Below are 23,923 nucleotides of genomic sequence, written 5' to 3'. Positions count from 1 at the left end.
TGCTAATTTAATACAGGTAATACAAGCTTGCAGGTCCTGTATGTTCCAGGTGGTTCTCCAGTATTTAAATGGCATTGCTTAATCAGGTTGGAGAAAAAGTTCAAGGAGAACCGATACTTTAAAACACTGAGTTCCCTGTGGAGCCTGAGGGTTGGGTTGTGACTGCAGCAGAAGGAGCAGAGAGCATTTATTTCTGTCTTATCTTCAGGGTAGATTTTTCAACATGCAGATAAGGACAGCAGCCACTAGGAGAGTTGGTTTTGATGTGGCATGTGAAGGCAAATGGATGTTGCTTCAGAGCTTGTGCTTGAAGATGTGTATTTTGCTGCTTTATGTTGTAGATTACATTGTACATGGAAGCTGCACAGTTGCTGGGTGACAGATCACTGACCACAGTAGTGTCCTGGGTGCCTTACTGAACCCTCAAAACATGAAAAGAAAATGAGCACTGGTAGGGAAATTATTAAATGGGGTGTAAATGCTGGGCCCTGCAAATCTCTGTCTCAGTGAAGTCCTAGCTGATTTTTCTCAATAGTCCATATGCTGTAGATGACAGATGGAGTACTGAACTTTGCCTTTCAGTTAGAGACAGGCTGGCGAACAGAGTAACAGTGGCTTTCATTCTACGCTTCATGGCCTGATTATGTTTTTCATATCCATTAAACACCTCAGTCTAAATAGAATTACCAGCAGCCATGTCAGGTTTCTCCTAATCTATTAATCCACGGGGGTAAAGGGGTGACTGGTTTTCAAGTATAACAAGGGTCAATTTAATATCAGACACTTTCTAGTGCACTTACTCAAGAGGCTGATTTTATTTTGTATTTGAATATTTAGGAAGGTAGCTGGGCTTGTGATGTGATGCAGACTACTTGATTCATCCCACGTAGACCTGCCCTGAGCAAATAATGAGATGGCAGTGAGAACTGATTAGAAAAGAAAGTCAGAACTGTTGGGAAACTCATATCCCATGTTCTCAAATACTCTTCCAGTTTCATATTATCTGGGTTTTTTTAAAAAGAATTACAGCCTTTTTGTTTGTTTTATGGCATTAGCAGCTGCTGGAAATATACACAGAAGAGATTGCTGCTGCCTTTTGACTCAGTGCAGGAAGGGCATGATGCAAAACCTTCCCTGGTGGGGAAGGAAGGTGGGGAGTGGTTTTTGATTATTTTTAATGATAACATTGCTGGGTGAAGATAGGAAAAATTTTTTTCTCAGTCTTTGATCCAAGTAGCATGCCAACCAGCAGTAACAAAGACAGCTGTTAGGAAAATGGGTAGACAACAGAGCCCTATGTTGTTCTGTTTGTTTTTCTTACAGAAATGAAAAGTCTTGTTTCCCAGAGAGCAGGAATCAAATGACAGCAGGTAGCATTTTTTCATATTGATTCATGGCTTCCTCTAACTGGTGACACTGCCTAAAAGCTGCCCTCCAGACTCTTCCTCAGTGCAGAAGAGCCTGCTTGTTCACGGGAGCTCAGTTTCCCCCCAAGCTATGTGCATGTGCTGCACTCTGTGTTCCCTTTCTCCGAGGGATCTCATTCTACAGCGAAGCTCCATTCTTGTCTCTTATCAGTGTGCTCCACAGGAACTGGGGATAAGAACTTAAACCTTTCCCATTTACTCTGCAAATAATGTGCATAGGTGTGTAAAAATTCAGTGGTGTAGTGTTAATGCTTCAATATGTTACCGGGAAAGGAGAAATTGTCACCAGTTACATGCCATTTAAATGCAACAACACTGAAGTCCTACTATTTAACCTTTTGGGGAGTAGCCTTGTTCCTACCCAAAGCATGAAGAAGTAGCTGGCTTCCCCAAATCAAAACATGTTGGGTTCTCTTAGAATTTGCAGGAATTCTCAAGCAATAGCCTGTTTGTCATGTTCCCTCCCCTCTTTATTTCAGCTACAGTAAGTCTCCATTCCTGCAGCATAGGTCCACTGGTGATTCAGCACCTCTGCTTCCTGAGACCTTATACTTCACTGCCAAGTGAAAAAGGCTGCCTGGATAGAAAAGGCTGTTCTATAGTTTCCTGGGGACACAGAGGCACAGATACAAAACGTATACTCCTACAAGTTTTTCAGATCTGATTTGTCCTTCAAATAATATGCTGATGATCAGTTGTCATCGTTTTTTTGTTGGGCTGGTTTGTTGGTTTGGTTTTTGTTTGGTTGTTCTGTTTTGTTTTGCTTTGTTTTTTTCTGAATGCTTATCTCACAAATGATGTAGCAAACCTTGAAAAAAAAAATAGATTAAATCCCTTTATCACTTCTTTCAAGATACACACCTTACATTATGGTTGTGACATCTCAGTTGGGATGTTCAATCCAACAGTAGTTTGCATCTTGATCACCTTTCATCTGTGACCTTCAAATTCCTTATGACTTGTGCCTTGGTTCCTAATCAAGAGGCCCCTCCTTTGGATGAATTTTGGATCAGCTCCTGGCCCAGACGATGCTGAAACCATGATGCTTGGATGCTGGACATTTTCCTGAGAGGACAAACTTGGCTGGTCTCTACATGCCTGACCTGTTTGGATAATCTGTAGAGAAAAATGGAAAAAATTAGCTCCCTTTTACATTTGAGAAGAAAACTTTCATCATGGAATCTCAAGAGATCTTCAGACACATATATTACAATTAGTCTTGTGAACCCATGGAAAGCTGTACATGCCTTTTTCAGGTATTTTGCCTGCTGATGTGTTGCAGTAAGGTGGATAGCTGGTTACAATTACTTGATTTGCCTAAATCATACCCTATACTTCTCCATCTTTCTCTGCTGGTGCTTGCAAGTGTGTATTGTAGCCATAGTAAATCCCCTTTTAGGGCTTTGTCTTTTCTGACAGATTGTTCGTTTACAGGAAGATACATACAATCATTGATTATTTTGCTTTACAATCCTAGGTGAGAGCAAAGCAGTGATGATGGTTACTATGGGACAGCAGGATGAGGTCAGTACCATGCATCCTGTCTGGGGCGGATCTCACTTAGTTGACTTCAGGATAAAAATTATATTGTCTTAATTTCACTAGGCTTTTCTATGACAATTTCTTATCAGAAAATTCTGCAACATTATTCTCTAGGGAAGGAAGGCCAGTGTATCACAAGGCTGAACACTACTTTCATATTTCCCAGTACTCCTGAACTTTGGTTTAGAGGCACACTTCTTGGTCTATACTCCACTCTGTTTTCCATTTGCATTGTTCTCTTCCCTCGGCCTTCCTTTTGCCATCCTGAGTAATATTTTCCTTTACAGTAACCTTGAAGAGAGATTTCCTTATCTGCATATATGACTAATCAGTAAGGTCTTATGATTATTATAAAACAGTTTGTTGGAGGTGGGAATTAGAGCATGAAACAGGGGCTGAGGAAGCCAGATTTGCAGTCCTTGCTCTGCTAATGACTGATTAGATATGGCCCTCAGCAAGTCAGTTTGGCCTCAGTTTTCAAATGTGCTGATTTAACTTTTAGTTGTTGGCCTCCAGCTTTCTTTTCTTTGTTGTTTTGTAGGGAGGAAGTTGCCCATGGCATGCAAATCTGTTATTTTGTTTTGCCTTAAAGTAAGTCTCAGTCTGGGCAGTCAGAAGTAGAAGCTGGTTTTAGATATGGTTGTGAGTAGTGTTCCTTACCTATCACCACAAGGTGGATGAACTCCTTCTTGCAAAATGTTATGGGTGAATGAATGCACTAGGTGACACAGAGTTATGAGTTCTGAGAACTTGATTGTTTCTTCTTTATGCTTTACCTTTAACTTCTATGAATATTACTGAATTTGTTAAAGAATCCATTATTTGTGGGAGGAAAGCAAGGTTAATTTCTTAAAGTAGAGGATTACAGATGAAGGTAAATTCAGAGTTAACTCAGTATGAGGGAGTGGAAGGAATAAAATCTCTGGCACTTGTATTTGTGAATTCTGATTTTACTGACTTCTTTATATTATTTTCCCCTAATCAGCAGATATAACTAAAGACAAGAATAATACATTGGAGTGGATGAATACAAGAAAAAAGTGTTTTGAAAATACCTAGGATTTGTATTTTCAGTTGTCATTTGGCAGCTGCTGTCTGTCTGAGAAGTGTCCTTAACACTACCCTTTGTGGGTAGGTCAGGAGTTCTCTCCTTTGGCTTCACCTGAGATCCCATGTTCCATCTCCCAGTAGGAACCTTCCAAGCTATGCTGGACTACACAGATCCCACAACTTCCCTTCCTCAACCCACACCCCAGGCTGCTGGGCTTCACCCCTTTGCTACCAGGTCCTTCCACACAGTGCAGGATCAGCCTGTCAGACACATACATCCCCCATGTGGGGCCAGAGAGAGGACCCACTGCCAGGGAAAGAGGGAGACAGAAAAGGGACAAGAGGGCCTGACATGAGCCATCTGGATTTTTTATTCTTCCCTCTGTGTCTCATCAAACTGTCTGGACCTCCCAGAGCAGCCCCACTCTTGGGGGGTTCTTGAGAATCATGGCATTAGGATAGATAGTGAAAAAGGAGATGTAGGGTCTAGCAGAGACAGTAAAAACAGAGTTTTGCTGCTACAGATCCAGTTTCACTAACAGTTTATAAACATCCATTATCTTTTTTTTTCTAAAGTACCCTCAACTTGCAGTTTTGAGCCTTCTCTGGACTGAGATTGCCTACTGGGGTACATGTCCCTGAGCCATGGGGCCTCTGATGTGTGTGTGCCTCCAGCCCACCCACCCTCAGGCTATCTGAATTTTAAGATGAGTTGGCCATGGTCCAACGGCTGGCAGCATTTCATAGACAAGTCCTCTAGACTGTGCTAAAGTGCTGTGCATAAGAGCTGTCTTATTTTACACTCTTCTCCATACTTTCATTTCTTATAAGTCACCTGTGTGTTTTGGCTTCAGTTAAGAAGGAAAAAAAATCTGGCAGTTCTGCTGTAGTCAGATTTGGCAGTTTCACTAGTTACTTCCAGTAATTATCTCCATGTCACAGATATGCTCTTGGTGCCAGTTTTAGGAAAACCTTCCACATTTTTGATGTCTGGTTAAGGAAATGGATTCTTTAGTAAATTGTTTTTGTCCGAGAACAACCCCTTCTTTACAAATGCTCTCACTGTCATCTTTCACAAAAGGCTGCATTCAAAATTTGAAATATGCTGATGTGCAAATAATTTCAATAGCTGACCTGCAGAATCTGTTGGCAGAGCTGCTAGAGGCAGTTTGCTCTGATTCCAGCTGCCTGCTTAATTTTGGCAGCTGCACACTTTCTGGTCCAGATGCCTGCAGTCTCTTGTCCAAGTTAGGAGCTAGACAGACTCTAGTCACTGTCCTGTAAGTACACCTCAGCTTATCATCTACATGAAGAATTAGACCTAGAGCTTGGGCTGCCTTTTGCCTCCCAAAGTTATTTGAAATGGACTCAAGGATGTACAGGGGTGGATGTGGTTGCTGGAGCCCTGCCGAGGAGGGGGGAGATTGCCTTGCCTTGTAAGGGTATCTGCACAGCCACAGAGCGCTGGTGAGCGCTGCCAGCCATCCTGAGCCATTGCAGGAGGCCTTCAAAAGCAGCCAAGCACACAGGGGCAAGTCCTCTGGAAGAGCAGATGCTGAAGCAGATGTTAAAGCCACACCGAGGACCAACGAGTGCAGTGTGGCAGGAGATTTCTTCCAGGACACAGATGTGAAATTCTTAGCTATGGCTTGCAGTGTTGGTGTGCCTCTCTGTTTCAAATCCTCACACCTTGGCCACAAAAATATTTTTAAAAGTTTTGCAGACTTTTAATAAGTTAATTTAAAAACAAGTCTTTGAAACAAAGAGTTTTTAGAAAGACTTCCAAATAAAATGAAGGTAGATACCCTAGTGCGTACAGCAAAGAGCATGAGCTTTTTAGCATTGTTCTGCTGCTATCGTAAATGATGTTTCTGACATGTTTTGAATGTAAGACAGCAAGCTCACTTACCACTTACTGACTTTGAGGTCCAACCCATCTTTCAATTACCCTGTGACTCTGCTAAAGTGGTCCCATGTCAGAGGAGGGGAGGAGCACTCCCAGTGTTAAGTTACCTGCACATATGGACAGACAGCTGTACATCTGTTGAGCCACATGCATATAACCTCTCTTTGGCAGTGCGTTGCTGTGGTTTGCTCTCCAGGTCCGGCACTCCCGACACTGAGTGCAGGCTCAGATGTGGTGCTGCCCCATGACTATGTCAGGTCTGGCACTGCTCCTGTGGGACAAGAGGTAGAGGGTGAATGATGGAGACAGCGTATGGCTGATGAGAATAAGCACCGACCAGCAGATCTTAAGGACAAGGTGGGAGGAGCAAAGATCATCCTTTCTAAAGCAAAATTTATGCACTGTTCATGCCAGATGCAGTTTCTTCACAGTTGGCATTGATGGCACTGCCTTTGTAATTGCAGCTACCCAGATAGATCTGGGATCCAGTTGGTAAATTGCATAAAAGGAAGTGCTTGTGGCTCATGCATGTGGCTCTGGTGCTTTGTGCCCCAGTGTGCTTTGTATTCCTCTCCTACAGGGAGCTTTCCAAGCTCTGACCAGTGACATCTTACCTTGGTGTAGCTATAGTAGTCCTCCACTGCCCCAGTACCCAGCTTGTTCTCCTCTTGGAAAGCTCCATTTTGCCTGGAGGGATGGCTCAGCTGATGAGGCAGCTGTTCTACTGTGGCAGATTTCAGCCTGGTGTTATTAAGGGGAAAAAAAAAAAAATTTGTTCCAGTTTATCCTAACCATCCAAGCCCTAAACTGAGGTGGTTCAGCAGCTGCCACAGGAACAGCTGAGCTGCCTGTGCAGAAGGAACAGAAACCTCTCAGAGAGAGGCAGCTCAGATTGATAGTTAAGGACAGGAGTAACTACTTGTGTCCTACTTCAGTCTCTAGGTGCACAGATTACGTGGCACATCTCAATATAGCAAAGGAAATTGGAATTGTAGGAGATGTCTGTCAGCCTTTAACAGAGAATTTCTATGTCAGTAACAGAAAAGAGAACACGATGAAACATGTTGTTCAAATGTTGTAGGAAAAAAGTTATATTTAGCTGCTCTAAAAATTGCTAAGCATCAGACATGAGGAAAATGGCTGTGGCAACATACGCTCCTCCAGTTTCACCTGTTGCAATGTTTCTTAAGTCTAGAAATATCTATAAAATAAGTAACATAGCAGTTAAAACTTTCCCAGAAGAGGTGTAAACAAACTAAGCTCACTTGCCAAAGCAGCTATTGCTGAACTATGAATTGACCTTGAGCTGTGTTGATTTGCTGTAATGCAAACCATCTGCATGCTGAAACAATTAAAGCCTTCACATCTCCTAGGAGTTTCCTTCCTCCGATTATAACTTCTGTACTGTGGTAGAAGCACAAAGGTAAACAGCTAGTTAGAGTGGCCCTCTGTGTCTGTGTGTCTGTGTAATTTTATGGTGCAGCACATACAAAACCATTTTCATTTGAAGTGGCAGCCAGCTTTCAAGTAGAAAATATAGCATATGCTTGGTACCAAATGCTGGAATCATAGCTTGTAAGACAGCCTGAGTAAGACACATCTGCTTTGCTCCTCTGCTTCCCTTCCCCCAGCTTCTTCTTGGGATGTTCCAAGTTTTCATGAAGCACAGGTCATGCTGGAGAGGCAGAGCTTAAACACAGACTGCTCCTGTATAAGGCCCCTCTGCATGTGCTAAACTGAAACCCCTGCCTTCTGTAAGAGCAGTACCTAAGTGTGCTGAAGTGAAAGCCTTGGATAGCAACTACACATGATTTTATAAAAAAATTATTTAATTTACAACTACTTTAGTTTCCAGAAGTTCAGAGTTTACACTCTTTAAAGCCATAAAAAATCAATCTACAGCCATGGCATCAGAGTTTGGATGTTGCTGTGGTGGGAAAATACCAGAGATGTTGTTTCTGTAGGATTGCTGTACAATTTTCTGTGTCCCACAACTGGCAACGTTTCATATTCAAGTCTCTGCACTATAAAACCTCTTTTTAACACATTCTTCCACCATTTATGTCCATCCAGATGACAATACTAAAATCTCAAATCCTTCCTCTTCAGATCACAGGAAAGAGTAACCATGCAAGCTCGATAAAATAAGAAAATAAATTTATTTTGTAGGTTTTTTTTCTGGAAAAAAGTTTTAGACACTCAAATTTAGGAAACATTTGTTTAGATTAACATTCTAGACAGTGTAAATATAAGCCATGTAAACATAAGACTGTAAAATTAAAATAATTAAATATTTTGCTTTTAAATTTAAGTCTGAAAAATAATGAGTAGATGCAGCACGGTTCCTGAGCCAGCTATGATTATTTGTCTCTGTGGCCAAAGGCTTCCATCCTAGGGAGTGACCTCTGGCATCCGGCCAGGTCCTGTGAAGCACCTCAGGTCCACGTTTCTCAGAGCAGGCTGTGTCCTACAAGCCTGCATGTGTGGACTCTGGATATGGCATGCATGTTTTATCAGTTCAAAGTGCTGGAAAACGTGAGGGGGGGGTGCTGAGCAGGTGACACTGGCTGGGATAGTGTAAGAGGATAGTGAAATGCAGAAAAAGGCTGGGGGACTCCACACTGCCATGATGAAGTGATTCCTGGTGCTGACTACCCTTGGAAGAACCTCTGGGGTTTGTTTTGAAGGAAATGAATTGATTTGCTGTAAAAGAGGGCTCACAAATGAACATATGAAATAAGATTTTCAGAGCACCTGACCCTGGGGCTGAGCTGGGAAGGGGAATTATTTGGCAGTGTTGGTTCAAGTCCTCTAAATTCTAGGTCATGTACATGTCATGTATAAAAAACTATCTATAACAAATAGATAAAAATATACCAATTGCTAGATTTATAGTTTCCTTTGTGACCTGCATACTGACCCATGTCTGACCTCTGCTGCAGGCCAGAGAAGTAATGAGGGTCTTGGTCATGCCCTGCATGAAGGATTTGCAGGAATATGTTAAGCTTGAGGCAGTCAGTCATGAAAGAGCCATTTCCCACCCTAAAAGTACATGCCTTTGAGACCCAAATGTATCCCCTTTTGTGTTTATCTTTTATAACATCATGGGGATTTTGTTAATGAAACAGATAAAAATAAGAAATGTCAGCTTCCCTGCATCAGCCCAGGGCTCAGGCTCTGACCTCTTCACCCACCACAGGACCAGAGTGGCAGTCTATGGGGGCATAAAAGACTTCTTTCCCTCGGGGTGGGAATGGTGCTCCTACTGCATTTAAGTGCATATGTTGGGTTTTTTCCCCTCTGGTCACCTCCTTTTTTCCCTCAAAGTGCTTTCTGATAGATAAAATGTAGGCAGAGGAGAGCAAGAGCCATTCTGAGCCAGGACGCCTCTGGCAAAGCTACAGCCCTGTGTGATCTGCAGCTCTGCTGGACTTCTCATTGATGTGAAGCGTCCACTTCCTCCCTTCCTCTTCCCTCCATATGTTAAATCTCCTAAACTCTGGATTGGCGATGCTGTGTGCACATCATTCCGTAATTTTGAAAGAAAAACAGAAGCACATAAAATGTTGTGGTTTTCTGTTTTCTCTTTTCTAGTTCTCCAGTATCTTCTCAGCCCTGATACCTGTGCTTTCCTTAGCTGCCTTTTCACACAGACTATTTATTATTTTCATTTCTAATTTTTCGGTATTTTTTTTTGTCTAAATCTTCTTTCAAAATTAGAAGCATACATCTCAGCTTTCCTAAACATGTGCTCCTTTTCCACACAGAAATCTCCACAGACATTTGTTTTGGAATTTTATGGAATTCTGGTGAGGAAAACTTATTTCTATTCTAAAATATTACCTTTTCAATTTGGGTTTTACTTTGCTGACTATTTCTTCTGATTTTTTCCATTTCCTGTTCTCCTGTCTCTTCTTCAAACTGTCTTACTTATTTTTTCCTCCTGCAGCAGTGCAATGAGGGAGGAAGAGGGTGATAGCAAAGTTGGGAATCAGAAAGGTCTTGGGCCAGTGATTAGGACACAGACCAAATATGAAAGGAGTTAGTGAGATTTAGCTAAGAGAAAGCTCGATTCAGGGCAAAATTTTTAAAGGTGCTCACATCTTGCTGAAAATGTGAAAAATGTTAATCTTGGGCAGCGCTGCAGAAGTACAGAGTCCAAAATTGAATTACCTTGCATTAGCAGCTGGCAGCTCCTCCCGTTGTCCGCTGGGCTTTGGAGCTGGGGAAGGAGTATGCAGGCAGAGCAGGCAAGTGGGGCTGCCCTGCTGCAGCTCCCAGCATTTCAGTGAGCTGGGCTGGCTCCACAGGCACAGGGCACTGCGCTTCAAGGTGGTTTTTTTCAGGTTTTTCCAGCTAAGGGTGGACTGGATGGATTAGGCAGGCTTTTCAGCAAACAAGTTGTCAGATCTGTCGTCCTGTCAAACAGCACTGTTTTTCTGGGATGGTTGTCTTCACGGACTGCTGTTGAGATGATTTACGAGAAAGTCCTAAACTTATGTGGGCAGCTTCTAGGGAGTTTCTATAATCTATTGCAGTCAGACTTATTAAACAGAGCAAAATGTCATCTGATAAACAGTATGACAAGACAATTTCAAGTTCTTTTTCTAGGAAATGACAATTGAGATGTGATTCCCAGACCAGAAGGCCCCTTCCCCCACCAATTCACCAGTTTGAGGACAGATGCTGGGAATCAGATTGCAGCTACAGCGCATTAGGGCTCACATTTTCGTGGTATCCACAAAGCATGCTGAGCTTCCACAGTTGTGGTTTCTATACTTAAAACAGAAGGTCCTAGTTAATTTTACCGCCCCAAGTATTTTTATACACTGTTAGCAATTATGAACTGAATTAAAAGTAGGAGAATGTCTGTTTTCTGTACACTTTGTTATAGAATATTTCCTTAAGATTATATTCTCTTGTGTAGTAGTTCCACTGCTTACCCTGGCAAGGCGTGGGTGTTTGTAGGGAGTTGGATGACAGCACTCCCAGGCCTCTAAGCTTCCCATAAGCCAACCTTTTCTTATACTTATGTCTGACTATTCACATCAATGGGACTGTGTGAATAAGGATATTTATTCACCTGTTTATTGACTTAGGGTTTCTGGGCTACATCTGGGTCCTGACCGACTTTATCCGACATTGTTGGGGCTGACTATAGCATAAGATAAAAAGGCTATTGCTGAAGGGAATGGATTGCCATATGGCTCTCACCTTTGAATTCTTGCTAGTACTGACATATCCCTGATCCAGCCTTGGAAATGAGAGTGAAGGACAGGGCAATTCTCACTTCAGTACATTTGCTCAGCTCTCTGAAGCCCTCTGATTTAACGTATGCCAGACATACGAAATATTTTTTCATAATTTGTATTATAAAATCTACCTTTTTGGATCTTTGACAAGAAAGTACTTATTTAATAATACGGTCTATAATCAACAGGAGAGGAAGAAAGGAAACTTGCTAACAAACAAGTCTGTTTTGGAGAGCACTTCTGCCTAAATGGGATGCAAAAAGACTGATAGGAAAATGCACACCAGTACAGCAAAGGACTGCTTTATCAGCTTTATCAAGATGCTTTCAAAGGCAAATGGAGTCTTTCAGTTGGTCCCAGTGGGTTTTGGGGCAGGGCAGGATGTGGGAAGGTGAGTGCTGATACCACATGATGAGGCCAGACTCCATGTCAGTGTCTTTGAACTGCAGAAATATTTCCTTGGGGAAGGTTGTACTTGTAGTCTTATTCTGGCCAACCTTGAGTCATCTTGCTAAGTGGAATTAATGACACATATGTTTGTGATAAAAGAGTATAGAATATTTTGGAAAGCTGATCAACTCTAACACAAGGATGTTGGCAATTCCAAAACTGTCAGGAAGGTACAGTTTTATCTTTATAGCTTTAGGTAGCAACAAGATAAAGAATCCTCCAAACTATGTGCATGTTTGCAATTATGAGTAGCTGTATTGATTTCAGTCAAACTGTGCATTTAGGGAGGTGGCCACATGTTTGCAGCATCACAAGAAAGGAGACAAGCACAATCTTCTTGCTCCATCCACTTTCTCTCCCCTTTCAAACTAATGTAGGTCTGACTGCTCTGAGCACAACCCTTGGCATGGGAAAGGTGAACTTACACTGATTTCTGTTATCTTCTGACCAGTCCAAGTATGGTAGATGAAGACCTGAGATCTGGTGAGCGACAGTGTGCAAACATGTAAGAAAGTAATTACATGAGTTATTTTTCATTTCCAGCTATCCCATTCTTTTTGAGGATTTTGGATGAAAAGTTGCAGCAAAGGGGCTTAAGGTTTGGGCAGAATCAAGAATTTTAAGAGACAGAAAAGGATTCCTGACAATGCTGTCTAAGATTGTGAGTGCCATAACAAGTACCTGTCCCCATGGCATTTCTTCAGGAGATGGGGAGAGGCTGTTTACCTGGCTCCTGTTTGTTCTCAGTCTGCACTCATGTGCCTGAGTGGCTGGAATGACCTTGCTTGAATTAACAAGTTGCTGGGGTATGACTCAAAGGATAATTGTCACTGCTGCCAGTGGTACTAAACAGACCTGAGCTATTAATTCAAAACAAATGGGAGAAATGAGTAAACAGAAAGTTTACTGGTGTAAGGAAACTACAGGCCTGAGTGGATGTTCTATGTTGGTTGTATTTCAACTTTACTGCTTTCCTTTGATCATTTGAAATTACTACTACTGTTTTCAGCTGGAATGTAGAAAAAACTAAGCCCACATGATTAATTTTTTATTCAGATTTTAAAGGGACAATCTGTTACAAACTTTCTTCCCCTGCAACTTGTTTTTAGGACATGTTTCTGTTATATGAGCATAATTTAAATAACTAACATAATGGAATAATTATATTTCCCAGTTATATATGTTACAAAGAAGCCAAACCCAATGTGCTATTTGGTAGGAACCCCTTTGGATTTCAATCCTAAGCATAACTTAAGATTTAGCATGTCCCATAGGGACTAATCATCAGTAAGACTATTGGGGCTGGGGACAGGGTTTGCAAGGACATATGAAGGCAGAAAATGAGAGGAACAGAGAGAGAGAGAGACTCACAGCACTCCAGAAATGACAAAAAGGGTTCCTGAAACAGCCAGGGGCTAGAGGCATCTGGCAAATTCGTAGCAGCTAGAATGAAATACTTCTAGGGTTGTTAACAAGACTCTTCCTGCAAAGCACTGGTGAAACTGGAGGGCTACTAAAGCAGATTTAGAGGGTGTATGGAAGTTTAGTTCCTGTGATGACCTTTCCTTGCCACAGCCCATGTCCTGCTTCCCTTCACTGCTCCCACCCCATGGGAGGCTGCTGCCTGCAGCTGTGGGGCTGCCACAGGTGCTGCTTGCCAGAGCATGCAAGCACCCTCACAAGATTTCAGCCAGGGGAGACTGAAAAGCGAAGTAGAAAAGGAGGAATTCTCTTGAGTTCTCCACATTACTTTTAAAATTATAATAGAAATGTAGTCTTAAATGCTACAGGACCCTCCAACCCATGCCCTGCCTTGCTTTTTCCTTTCCTGCTCCTTTGACCCAATGCCTTTCGATGTAGTCTGGCACAAGCCTGGAGAAAACACCAAGGCTTGTGTGCAGAAGTCAGCATCCTGGTCCTGAGCCTCAAAGCAGAATTACTGGCCAAGTGAACGTCTTGCAGCTTTCCCATTTCAATGAATCCTCCCAGTTTCTCTGTCAGAGGGCTGAGGGGATGTTTTAGAAACATGTAAACATCATGCAGTTGGTAATGGAGTTAACATAAACTCTATAGGATGTTTTATCAGTTGTCCCTTTGTTTAGTCTGGGAAGCAGAAGAATGGGAGGAACAAAGAGTCCTCAAATACCCAAAAGGTTTCTCTAAAAAAACAGCTTTGAACTGTTGTACCTCTGTTTCTTTTGTTAAGAGCAAGGTTAAGGATTCAAAATAAGATGTTAATAAAAACTTTCTAACTCAATAAATATCTTAAACACTGGAAGGGATGGCCTATAGTGGAGGTCCTACAGCACCTTACTGTGTTTTAAGAACAATTTAGCTAAAGGATTGTTAGAGATGGTGTAAAGTACTTGTTTCATCTTCAGAGGAGATGAATTGACTGAACTAATAATCTGTGTAATCCTGTTCAACCATACTTCCTGTGGTATTGCAATCACTTCAATAAAGTGACATTTTTATATAAATAAAGCAATGGAATTGCAGGACCTTGTGAAGCAATCCACCTCTAAGCAATTTGATGTCTGATTCTAAGGGTTATTTCAGTTATGGTAGTTCAAAGCCCTATTTCTTGCCCTAATTCTTGCCTGATCCATAAAACTATTCACACCTCTTTTGCCATTTAGGAAGTCAGCTTTCACATCTCTGGAAGCCATGATTGATATTTAATTTCTCTCAGCTGACTCTCCAAAACCACAAAGTGATTTAAAACTGATTTTTTTCCTAGGAAGAAACAGTGATTCAAATGATTGTTTTTCCCCTACACAACAAGTAACTGTGTGTAGCCACACAGGTTATCTTTGACTGTGATTGCTTTTTATTCATATTTTATTCATGAGATTCTTGCTTTGAATGTCTATTACTATTCTAGGTTATCTTACTTGAGCCACCACTTTTAACTGGCTACAGTTTAAAAATACTGTGAAATTCTATGTATGCCATCAAGCTTTAACTAAAAAAAAAGTTCATTCTCCTTTTCTTCACAGGTGCATTTGTAGCACTACTTCCTACTTGATCTTCATGATTCATCTTTAAAAAAAGCTTCTCTCTCTTCTTGCTAGCTGCCTGTGTGATCCTGTGATAACAGATTGACAGCTTAATTTCTACTGGGATTCAGAAGGGCTGATTGGGAGCCTCGTAATGCTCTGTGTTTCACATCTCACTCCTGTGCCATATTCTTTGACTTTTAAGTTGATTTTTTTTTTTCACCTAATCATTCTTCCATAATTCTCCCTAAGAACAAGTATGCTTTCAGAAAGCTTATTACTACCTTTATCTTGAGACATGGCTATTTTTTGTTTTCATTATGAAGTGCTGTTTGGGTTTTCTTTGTTGACTGTTTAAGAGGTCTGTCAGAATAAATCAAAAGTAGTGCAAGTGTTGTAGTGTAGAGGTTTCAGTGCAGAACCTAACAAAGAGCCTTGGATCAATCTTACCTAGGTAAGATTAAAAAATCAATTTGAGAATGTGCAAGAGAATTTTTCAGGGGATAGGACCTTAAAATTATGGGCAGACAGTACCCAGGGAACAGTGAAATCCACAGGGGTACCAATTAATCTTTACGTATCAGCCTTGAAAAATACTTGGTTTTGGGTATGTTACTTGCAAGCACCAAAGAAATCAACACTGAAAGGCATCACATCTGTTTGTACCTTCATGTTTGGTTCAGTGTCACATCTGAAAAAAATTAAAGTCAAAAACCTCATGCCAAAATTAGTAGGTTTAAAAAATGAGCTATAGTGGAGGAGTGAACTCGTATTGGAAGATATATGACAGAAAACTTAGATATGGTTTCTTCATCATTCTTTGTTGCAGCAACAGAAAATGATACTGGGAATTTGGTGTTATCAATATAAATGATACTTTACAAATGAGGTGAATGGCATGCCTTGCTGCCAGGGAATATATAAACTTGAGCCCAGGACTTGCAACTGATCTTGCAGAGATGAACATCAGCTCTGTTGCAGCAGCTTATTGTCTGGAGGATCCTCTTTGCCAGCTTAATGTTCTACCACACACTATCAGGTTTGAGACTGCAGCCAAGCAAATGAGCTATACACACAGTGCCTCTTGTTGCTGGGGAATCCATCAAGTGTGCCAGCAGATAATATGTAAAAACACCTTTGTAGTTTAAAAACACAAATATCATTTTTAATCACACCTGAGCCACTTAAAATCGTTCATTTTAACGGTGATCATGGACTGTGTTTTTTCCAAAAGTTTTGTAAACTGGAGTTTCTGGGTCTTGGACAGGTTCAGAGGCAGGCCCAGCAGATCTCTGGTGTGACTTCCTTTTGGCATGGGTCTGGGCTCAGCGAGCCAGGTAGCACAAAGCTTGCTTGTCTACAGCAAGCATTTTAATACGTTTTAGTTGCATTCAAGTAACTTGGCATTCAACTTAAAGCTATCTTGCATACCACAGGGCTTTACAGTGCCAGCAAGTAGGCTCAAGAGCTGACACATCTGCATCTGTGCTATTAGACTCAATTATTTGTTTTTAAAAGCTATGCAGCCTTCTAATCTGCCAGATGCCAAACTCCATAGGAAAATCAGGAAGAATCAGGGCAGATGGGAAAGTAAGGAATTAACACCTCCCAAACCGACTGGCCGGTTTCAGTACTCAATGTGAGTTGTTTTGCCGGTTTTGAGGTGACTTTATCGATATGTAAGGCATAGCCGGTCCAGGAAGAGCACCTACTGGCAGAAACAAACCAGGTCCCTGCTCCGGGTAGGAATAGCCACACACAGCAGATGAGGAGTGTATGAGCGAAATGGGGATCAGGAAGAGGGAAAGGAGATGCTAGTTAATGGTGTCCCAGGTTACATCTGTATCTGAGTACAGAGACCACGGGAACTGATGTGTAAACGCGCAACTTCAAATACGTTTAATCTGAGGCTGTGCTGTTGCTGGAAAGTATCGCCTTTGTGATCCCCATGTCTCGGGGGTTTGCTCCGGGAGCAAGTGGCTGATGTGACTCACTTCCCCCTATGGAACCATCGCTGTGGCACAGGGGACAGCAGGAACACCGGCTAAGGGAGTGCAGGAAAGGCAAATCTGCTTTTACGGGCAGCTGCATAGCTTTAGGAAGCCGTACCTTAAACCCAGTATCCTGTCGGTGACAGTGACCAGCCTTAGATAAATTAAGAGAAAACATGAGACTCTGAGGTAGGTAATTACGGGGTGACCTGGCCTTCAGGCATTGTCTGTCATTTCCTCTAGTAGCGATGAGTCTGATGTTTCCCCTGTGTCTTATCGGGACTTTCGTGCTTTAAATATGTTTTCCAGTTGCATATCTGGATATTCTTGCTATCTGCACACATATCTAATCCCTGGTGAGTCTTCACAAGCCTCCCTCCTCGCTACATCCTGGGGCGATGAATTCCATTGACTTAATATTCGTGTGCTGGTGATGGTGCGCGGAGCGGGCACCGCCGGGGCCGCGGCACTGGAGCCTGTGACTGCTCAGCGGGGTCGTGAAGCCGGAATTCATCGATTGCTGGAGGAGCTGTAAGGGAAAAGCTCTCCCCATTATTTTGCCGTCGGTCATTTTTTTAATGACTATTCTTACAGTGCAAGGAAGAGTGAAATTGGTTAATTATTAGGGAAAAAGTCTGGGAACTTCTTGCTTCAGCAAGGCCCCCCTCAGCCGCCTCGTTGCCGCTAACGAGCGCGGAGCCGCCGGCACGAGACCGGCAGGGGGTCAGGACTCGGCCGGCCCCAGGCCCGGAGCGTTCGGAGCCGGGAAGGAGCCTCCCCCACCCCTCACCTGCTGGCCGGGCGGGGGCGGCGCTGCCCGGGAACTCGCGCGGCAGGAAGGGAGCGGAGCGAGGGCGGGAGCGGGGCCGCCAGAGCCGCGGCTCCTCCTCCTCCTGCGCCCCGGACCCCGCGGGCTGGGCGAGGAGCGGCAGCGGCGGGGCCCCATGCGGCGGCCGGGACGGCGCTCTCCGCCGCCCGGCCCCAGCACCACCAGCAGCCCCCGCCGCCGCCGATGACCTGGACCAGCAGCATGAGCAGCGGGTACAGCAGCCTGGAGGAGGAAGAGTCCGAGGAGTTCTTCTTCACAGCGCGCACCTCCTTCTTCAGGAGGCCGCCGGGCAAGAGCCGCGCCGCCCCACAAGTAAGTGCCGGGCGCCGGGCAGGAGGGGCGGCTGAGCCGCGCCGGGCAGCTGCCGCCGGGCCGGGCCGGGCCGGCTCCGTCCGGCTCGGGCTCCACGTGTCCGCCGCCCCCTCCCCCACGGGGAAGGACCCGCGGAGCCGCCCGGGCGCCGGGACGGAGCGGGGAGGAGGCGGCCGGGAAGGGCTTCCCTCGGCAGGCTTCCAGCGGGGCTCCCCTGCGGCCGGGGGTCCCTGGAGCCGGCCCCTCTCGGCAGCCGGGCTGAGGGACCGCCAGTGCCCGGCGGGCAGGGATGTGACCAGAAATGGCTTGTTTGTGCGGTGAGTGACCGCGCTGTCGGCCCCGCTGCCGCCTCTGCGGGGCACGGCGGGGTCTGCCTCCTCGCTCTTTCGGACCTCATTCCGAGGTGAATGACAGCCTCTTCAGCTGGTTTGTTGGCAGGGAAAGGCCCTCTGAAGTGCTTAAGTGGCTTGGTTTAAGTATTCAGGCTCGGGCAAGTGGGGCTTTGAGGTGAAGAACTGATTAAGTACAAAGTAAAAACTCCGAACCACCCCCTTGTGTGGGCAGCGTTGAAATTCAGTGGAAGACCTGTCCGATCCAGAGCAGTCATTAAACCATATAGGGTAAACGTCGCACTTTTTTAGCTAAGCAGTCCATCTCCCCTCATTTCTCTCTCCCCAAAGCACAGGATCTCACTGTAGAGATGGCTGGTGTCTTTGGAAACTATAGGCTAGCAAGCCTGTTTTGTTTGTGCTACTTCATCTGCTCCCAGCAGCATCAATGCCTTCTTTCTGCTCAGTGTCTGTTTCTTCCTACAAACTCTTTGTAGTTTTCACCACTGGATTTTAGAGTTACTATTACTATTGCTGCGTAGAACTAGTTAAAAACTTGCTTTTGAAAGCCTGGATGTGTCAGCTGCCCTCTGGTCCACCTGTGGCACTTGTCAAAAAAACATCATTTGTTGCCCACAGTCGTTCCTGTAGGCTGTGTTGTGCTGCAGAATGCCAATCTTGGTTTCTGTTTCTCCGAGGTTATGTTCCATTTGTGATTTGCTTAAAACTGAAACCCTCTAGCTGCCCCTCAGGAAACTCCTGCTCCCATTTGAGGAAGTGTAAGAGCTCTCTTGAGCTTTAATTTCCTTTGCAAAGTCTGGCAGGGAGCCTGGGCACACCCTCTTCCTACACCTGAGCTTGGGCACTTGGAGCAAATAGTTTGAGACCAGCTGTCTGTCAGGTCATGGCTGCTTCTCCAGGGTACTTCTCTTGACGCCTGTCCTCAGCGTTTGTTTTTGTCTCATCCGTTTTGAGTTTCAGCCTCCCACTAACCTCAGGCCTTCTCTGGAAGCTGCTGAGTGCTGTGAAGTGTCCTTGAACTTCATCTGGTAACCTATTTGGCCAGCGCTGGCTGCCACCTGGCCCTTAGAGAGGAGGATCTTGGTGTGACATTAGTGTGTGAATAGATACCTCCCTGCTGTCTGCCTCTGTGTAGCTGCTGTATTGTGACATGTCAGAGGGCCCATGTCTTAAATCAGATCCTGAAAACATACGCATCTTTCTAATCCTATTGTATAAGTTGTGTTTCTAAATATTAGCTATATAAGTAGTAAATTGTGAAAGTGTGTAAATTGTTATGTATGGTATTAACATTTCCAAACAAGAGGGACTGGAACAAGAACAAAAAAAACCCAACTTGTAACTAAAATTTTATATTCTGCTGTAGTAATGCTTTCCAAAAGAATACTGCAGTGAGGTGTTGCAGGGTACATATTTAAGTATGAATTTACTAGGCTGGAACACATTCATCTGTATTGATGACTCTGTAGCATCAGAAATACTCAGCTAGTGTTTCTAGTCATAAAGTTAGTACCAGTTGCTCTCAATTGATGATTTATAGAGAAAAGCAAAAAACCTCCAAACAATGCTGAATGTAGATTTCAACAGTCATGTGGCCAGTAAGAGTGAGTTTCCCCTTCCAGCAATAACAGTCATAATAAGCCTTTTTGTAGGGATGAGGATGTTACTTTTGGTTTGTATTTGAGGTTTAGTTAAAAAATGCATACTATGTCCCCTTGAGCAAAGAAGGGAGCTGATAGTTATTGTTTCTGTGTCTTTCTCAACTATGCAAATATTAAGTTCTGCAGTGTGGGTTTCTCTTCTTGCAGAAGACTTTAAGTGCTGGCAGTTATGTTTATCCTTCTGTCTTACCTCCCTTTGCCCTCTTTCTTGCAGGGAAGAAATGGTTTAGAGCATTTGGTTTGCAGCTGTGCCTGCAGAAGAACTCAGTACTGGTGTTTAGTCTTGTTTTGTATGGATTTCCAAAGAAAAGAAAGGAAAAGAAAATTCACTAGCTTAAGTAATGAATTTTTGTCTTCATTTAATTGGCCAAGGATGGGCTTAAATACATCAAATTCTGCAGGTGAGACAGGATTAATGAATTGACTGCGGTTCTGGTGTAAAAATTTTGTGATAGTACCTTTGGTCTTTGCTTAGGGTGCCTAGTCTCTAGAGTGGTTAAAGATTGAGACAACTCTTCCTCTCTCTATACTAGTTCTAAAAGAAAATTGCAGCATAAAACCATTGCAGCATATATTAAGTGGTATGGTGTTTTAGGGTTCAGCAGTAGCCCTGAAGTTACTTCTTAAGCAAGAAATACTTTAGTCAGAGGGCAGTGTGAATAGAAATTCAGGTTGCTTTCTGCTGTCTTCTTGCTCCTGAAAGTTTAGCTTTATTTAAGGTTTCTTATCATCTGTGTCTCTTGTAAAATTTGAGTGTCAGAGACTAGATGAAGCCCAGTTTCATGTTTGCAATGAGTCATTTAATGGACGAAAAAGGCAGAACTGTAAATATTTTTGTCCTGCCAGTCTGACTACTCACATGAGGTAAAGTTATCCATGTACATAGGCTTTTGCAAGATCAGACTGCTTCTGTATGATCAAGCCTTTGGAAATTGTCCATTCCCTATAGAGAAAATACCAAAATAAGATTTTTGGCAAACTTTTGAAAACTGACCTGTTTCTCTCCCTATTTCCTTCCACCCATCCCCGTCCTTCAGGAAAATTGAAAACAGTCATGCTGCTGCTGCTGCAAGCCCCACCATATGCTGGAGGGATGCACATCTTCCTGTCTGTGTTTTCTACACTTTTCTTCCACATGCCAGTTCCCTGAATTATCCCACTTTGAGTAGGGTCAGTGTAAATCCTTGCTATACTTCTCCTTTTCCTTGAAAGTGGCCTTTCAAGCATTGTAGGCAGTTAGTTCCAAGCCATGGTGAGCTCATGTCTTCTGTCAGGGTGACTGCAAAAACCTGAGGACATCCCTATACTTGGTTCTGCCTGCTCTGTGTTTGAGGGCCCCTTCCACTGTAACTCTAAAGGTTTGAAACATGAGAAGAGGCTTTAAGTCAAGCTCTCTCTGTGCCCTTACGTGTGAGGAATCTGTTAGACAGGACATCACCACACTTTGGGAAACCTTGCTTTGGAAGCTGGCAGTGCTGTGAAGGTCATGGATCCCAGCTAGAAGACGGCCAGTCCTGCAGGTTCTGTTCAGCATCTGAATTGTGAATAGTTTGCACACAAAAAGTGAGTGTTCCCGTTGATGTCTCATGGGAAACCAAAATGTTTTGGATATAGGAAGTTGGACACTTGGATGCTGCTCTGTTCTTTGGAAAAAAAAACCCAAAATGCTGCTGTGTCCTCTGTTTTTATACCATTTCATACAGGGCCCTGTAAAAGTGTTTGCAAGTTGGCAATTTCCAGAAATGCCAAGTTCCTTCTGCACCCAAGAATGTCCTCATTGCCTCACTGTCAACACTGGTCCTTCCCTGTCTGAGGTCTGATTTCTCCCTCTCTCTTCCCCTTACTGGTCTTGGTTTTCATGGCTTCCAGACCCACTATGTTCCGTCCCCTGCACCCTCACCCAGTGCCCCCTGCCATGATGTTAGCTTTGTGCCTGTCTTTTCTGCATGTCAGTGCGATTTGCAGCTGTGGTAATAGTGGTGGGAAAGGAAATTAATAAAAAAGCTGGAAACGGCAAGCACATAGATAAGAGCAGAGGAGGTGTAAAGGGGAAAGGCAAAAGGCAGAGGGTGACAGTCTCATCCCTAACTAGTCCTGGCGAGGTAATTAGCAATCTCTCATTTCACTGTTGGAGAAGGAGGTTTGAAGGGAAGGGTACAGCAGTTTTTTTAACAGATGAGCTGGTGAAAATGGGAAGAAGCAGGACAAACTTCTGGGTACAGACACCTTTTTTTAGGTTTTTTCTACATGAATTTGCACAGTAAGTCAAGGCATGTAATTGAGAGGAAGAGAGACCATAAAAAATAGCATTTGATTAGGGAAGAAAAGTTTTTAGTAGTAAAATGCAATTTGTAGCTGCTCAAGCCTAGTTAGGATGCTTTTGTGTTACCAGTGTCCGTTATTAATGTTTCACGTTCTTTGGCCATTACTCTTCCTTGGTTTCCTTTTAGTAACATTCCCTAGGGAAAATGGCTCTCCTTACTACCAGAAAAAATGAGGTTGCTAATTATAGGCTTGCTTTGGAGCCAAAAAGTTTAGGTTTGTGTTTGACATGTAGTCGTGAAACTTTTTTTAAAAAAGGCAACTAAAAATATCCAGTAAGGTTTTGTTCTTTTTTTTTTTTTTTTAATCCATTTGGCAGTCAGTGGATATTATGGGATAAACACTGTCACAACTGAAATACTTGAAAGTTAAGAGCTGAAGGAATGAGTAGGGTAGAGATTGTGTCTATTTTAAGCCCACATCACTGTGACAGTAAACTAGTGGTCCTTATTTTGTGTTTTTGTCTCACTCTTCTCTTGGAGCACTTGATGTGGCATGTGTTTGTCAGTAACTTGGAGGGGCTTGATGGCCGTTTAGTGGTGAATTCTAAGTCTCCTGCTGGTGTCTGACAGCCTCTGGAGGTGAGATGAGATTTATGCACTGTGCAGAGGATGCTGATTTCTGTATGCTGATTTATCATCATGGTTCTTGGAATCATCGATTTAAATTTTGAGGACTTAACTAGATGAAATGGTAACTACTAGTGCACACAAAAATATAATAAACAGTTTTAGAAGAGATGGATTAACATACTGTCCTAATCAGTGTCATGAGTGCAGTACCAGTGGCAGGTAGTATTCAGATAAGACAAGTAACTCAATCTTTCCACTGTTTTCTTTAGTCTATTGTATTAATACTATATTAAGTGCATCTCAGGCAGTTACTTCTCTATCAACTTTGGGAGTACAAACAATGTGTTACTACCTTTGTTACTGACATTTATTTAAATATCATCAGAGAAACACTGATTATTTATTTTTCCTTTTGTTGGAGGAGAAAGGCTTCAATTCACTTACCAGAGTTGTGGGGTACAGTAGCTAGGCTTCATATTAGTTAGGTCAAGAGCACTTAGTGTGGGTATTTTGTGAGTTAAATGATGTAATTGAGTTGGGATGATTGTGAAGGTTTAAGTGCAAAGCAGAAAGGCAGAGCTGTGGAGTTTTGCTGAAGTCAGAAAGTATTGGGCACCTGTAGCTTTATGGTCCAAAATGTTTAGACTTAGTCTTCTTTAGTCATATGTGAATAGGCACGCAGACACAAGGAGTTTTGTTTTAACTGAAAAGTCTGGCAAATCCAGGAAAGTACTCTGCAGAGCATCAGAGCTCAAGGTCATCTGAATACACTAAAGAGATTAAAAAAACCCGATAAAAAGTTACTTAAAGAGAAAATTTGATACCTCCTTTTCATGATCTGTTATTTCAGCTGTAGATCAGCCTTTAAGAATAATATCAGAATGACCATTTTGGAAGAGGAGCTTGCTGATTAACATTTAGCTACTTCAAGAGCAAAATTATGAAGGAAAACTAAAGTAGAAACTGATGCTACAGTTTGTCTCTTCTGTAAGAAGTCAGTGGCACCAGTACTGAATTAACAATTGCAAACACTACTGGCTCATGGGTTGGTCACAAAGGGTCAAAGTGAATGGGGTAACATCACAGGCTGGCAGCCGGTCTCTCATGGAGTTCTGCTGGGCTCCATTCTTGGCCCAGAGCTTGTCCACATCTTCATTAGTGACTTGGACACAAGACTAGAAGGAATACAAAATAAATTTGCTGATGACGCTAAATTGAGAGGAGCTATTGAGTCCCTCAAAGGCAGAGAGACACTGATAA

The 23,923-nt window shown here is 43.1% G+C and overlaps 1 protein-coding gene and 2 long non-coding RNA genes across 5 annotated transcripts in view; 1 reads left to right on the top strand and 2 right to left on the bottom strand.

The window, feature by feature from the left end:
- Positions 1–23,923, top strand: part of RASSF3 (Ras association domain family member 3) — a 93,353-nt gene that overhangs the window by 22,898 nt on the left and 46,532 nt on the right. Inside the window, exon 1 of one of the 3 annotated variants that reach the window (XM_086884551.1) lies at positions 17,441–17,758. The exons of the other annotated variants lie outside the window; for them this stretch is intronic. Coding sequence (XP_086740677.1) covers positions 17,630–17,758 — 129 coding nt within the window. The 5' untranslated portion in view covers positions 17,441–17,629. Of the gene's footprint in view, positions 1–17,440; positions 17,759–23,923 lie in introns of those variants that run through there. 3 annotated transcript variants of the gene reach the window in all.
- Positions 878–7,188, bottom strand: LOC111932521 (uncharacterized). Its single transcript, XR_002866190.2, has 5 exons — positions 7,096–7,188; positions 6,540–6,666; positions 6,033–6,196; positions 2,355–2,543; positions 878–2,235 (listed from the first exon to the last, which is right to left on the bottom strand). It is a non-coding gene; the product is annotated as an uncharacterized LOC111932521 (long non-coding RNA).
- LOC147653630 (uncharacterized) lies at positions 14,467–17,584 on the bottom strand. Its single transcript, XR_015285547.1, has 2 exons — positions 17,408–17,584; positions 14,467–17,146 (listed from the first exon to the last, which is right to left on the bottom strand). It is a non-coding gene; the product is annotated as an uncharacterized LOC147653630 (long non-coding RNA).

The sequence above is a fragment of the Cyanistes caeruleus genome, chromosome 4 (genome assembly GCF_971803275.1).
Source record: "Cyanistes caeruleus chromosome 4, bCyaCae1.hap1.1, whole genome shotgun sequence".
NCBI lineage: Eukaryota > Metazoa > Chordata > Aves > Passeriformes > Paridae > Cyanistes > Cyanistes caeruleus.
This window is presented reverse-complemented; position numbering and strand designations above follow the sequence as displayed.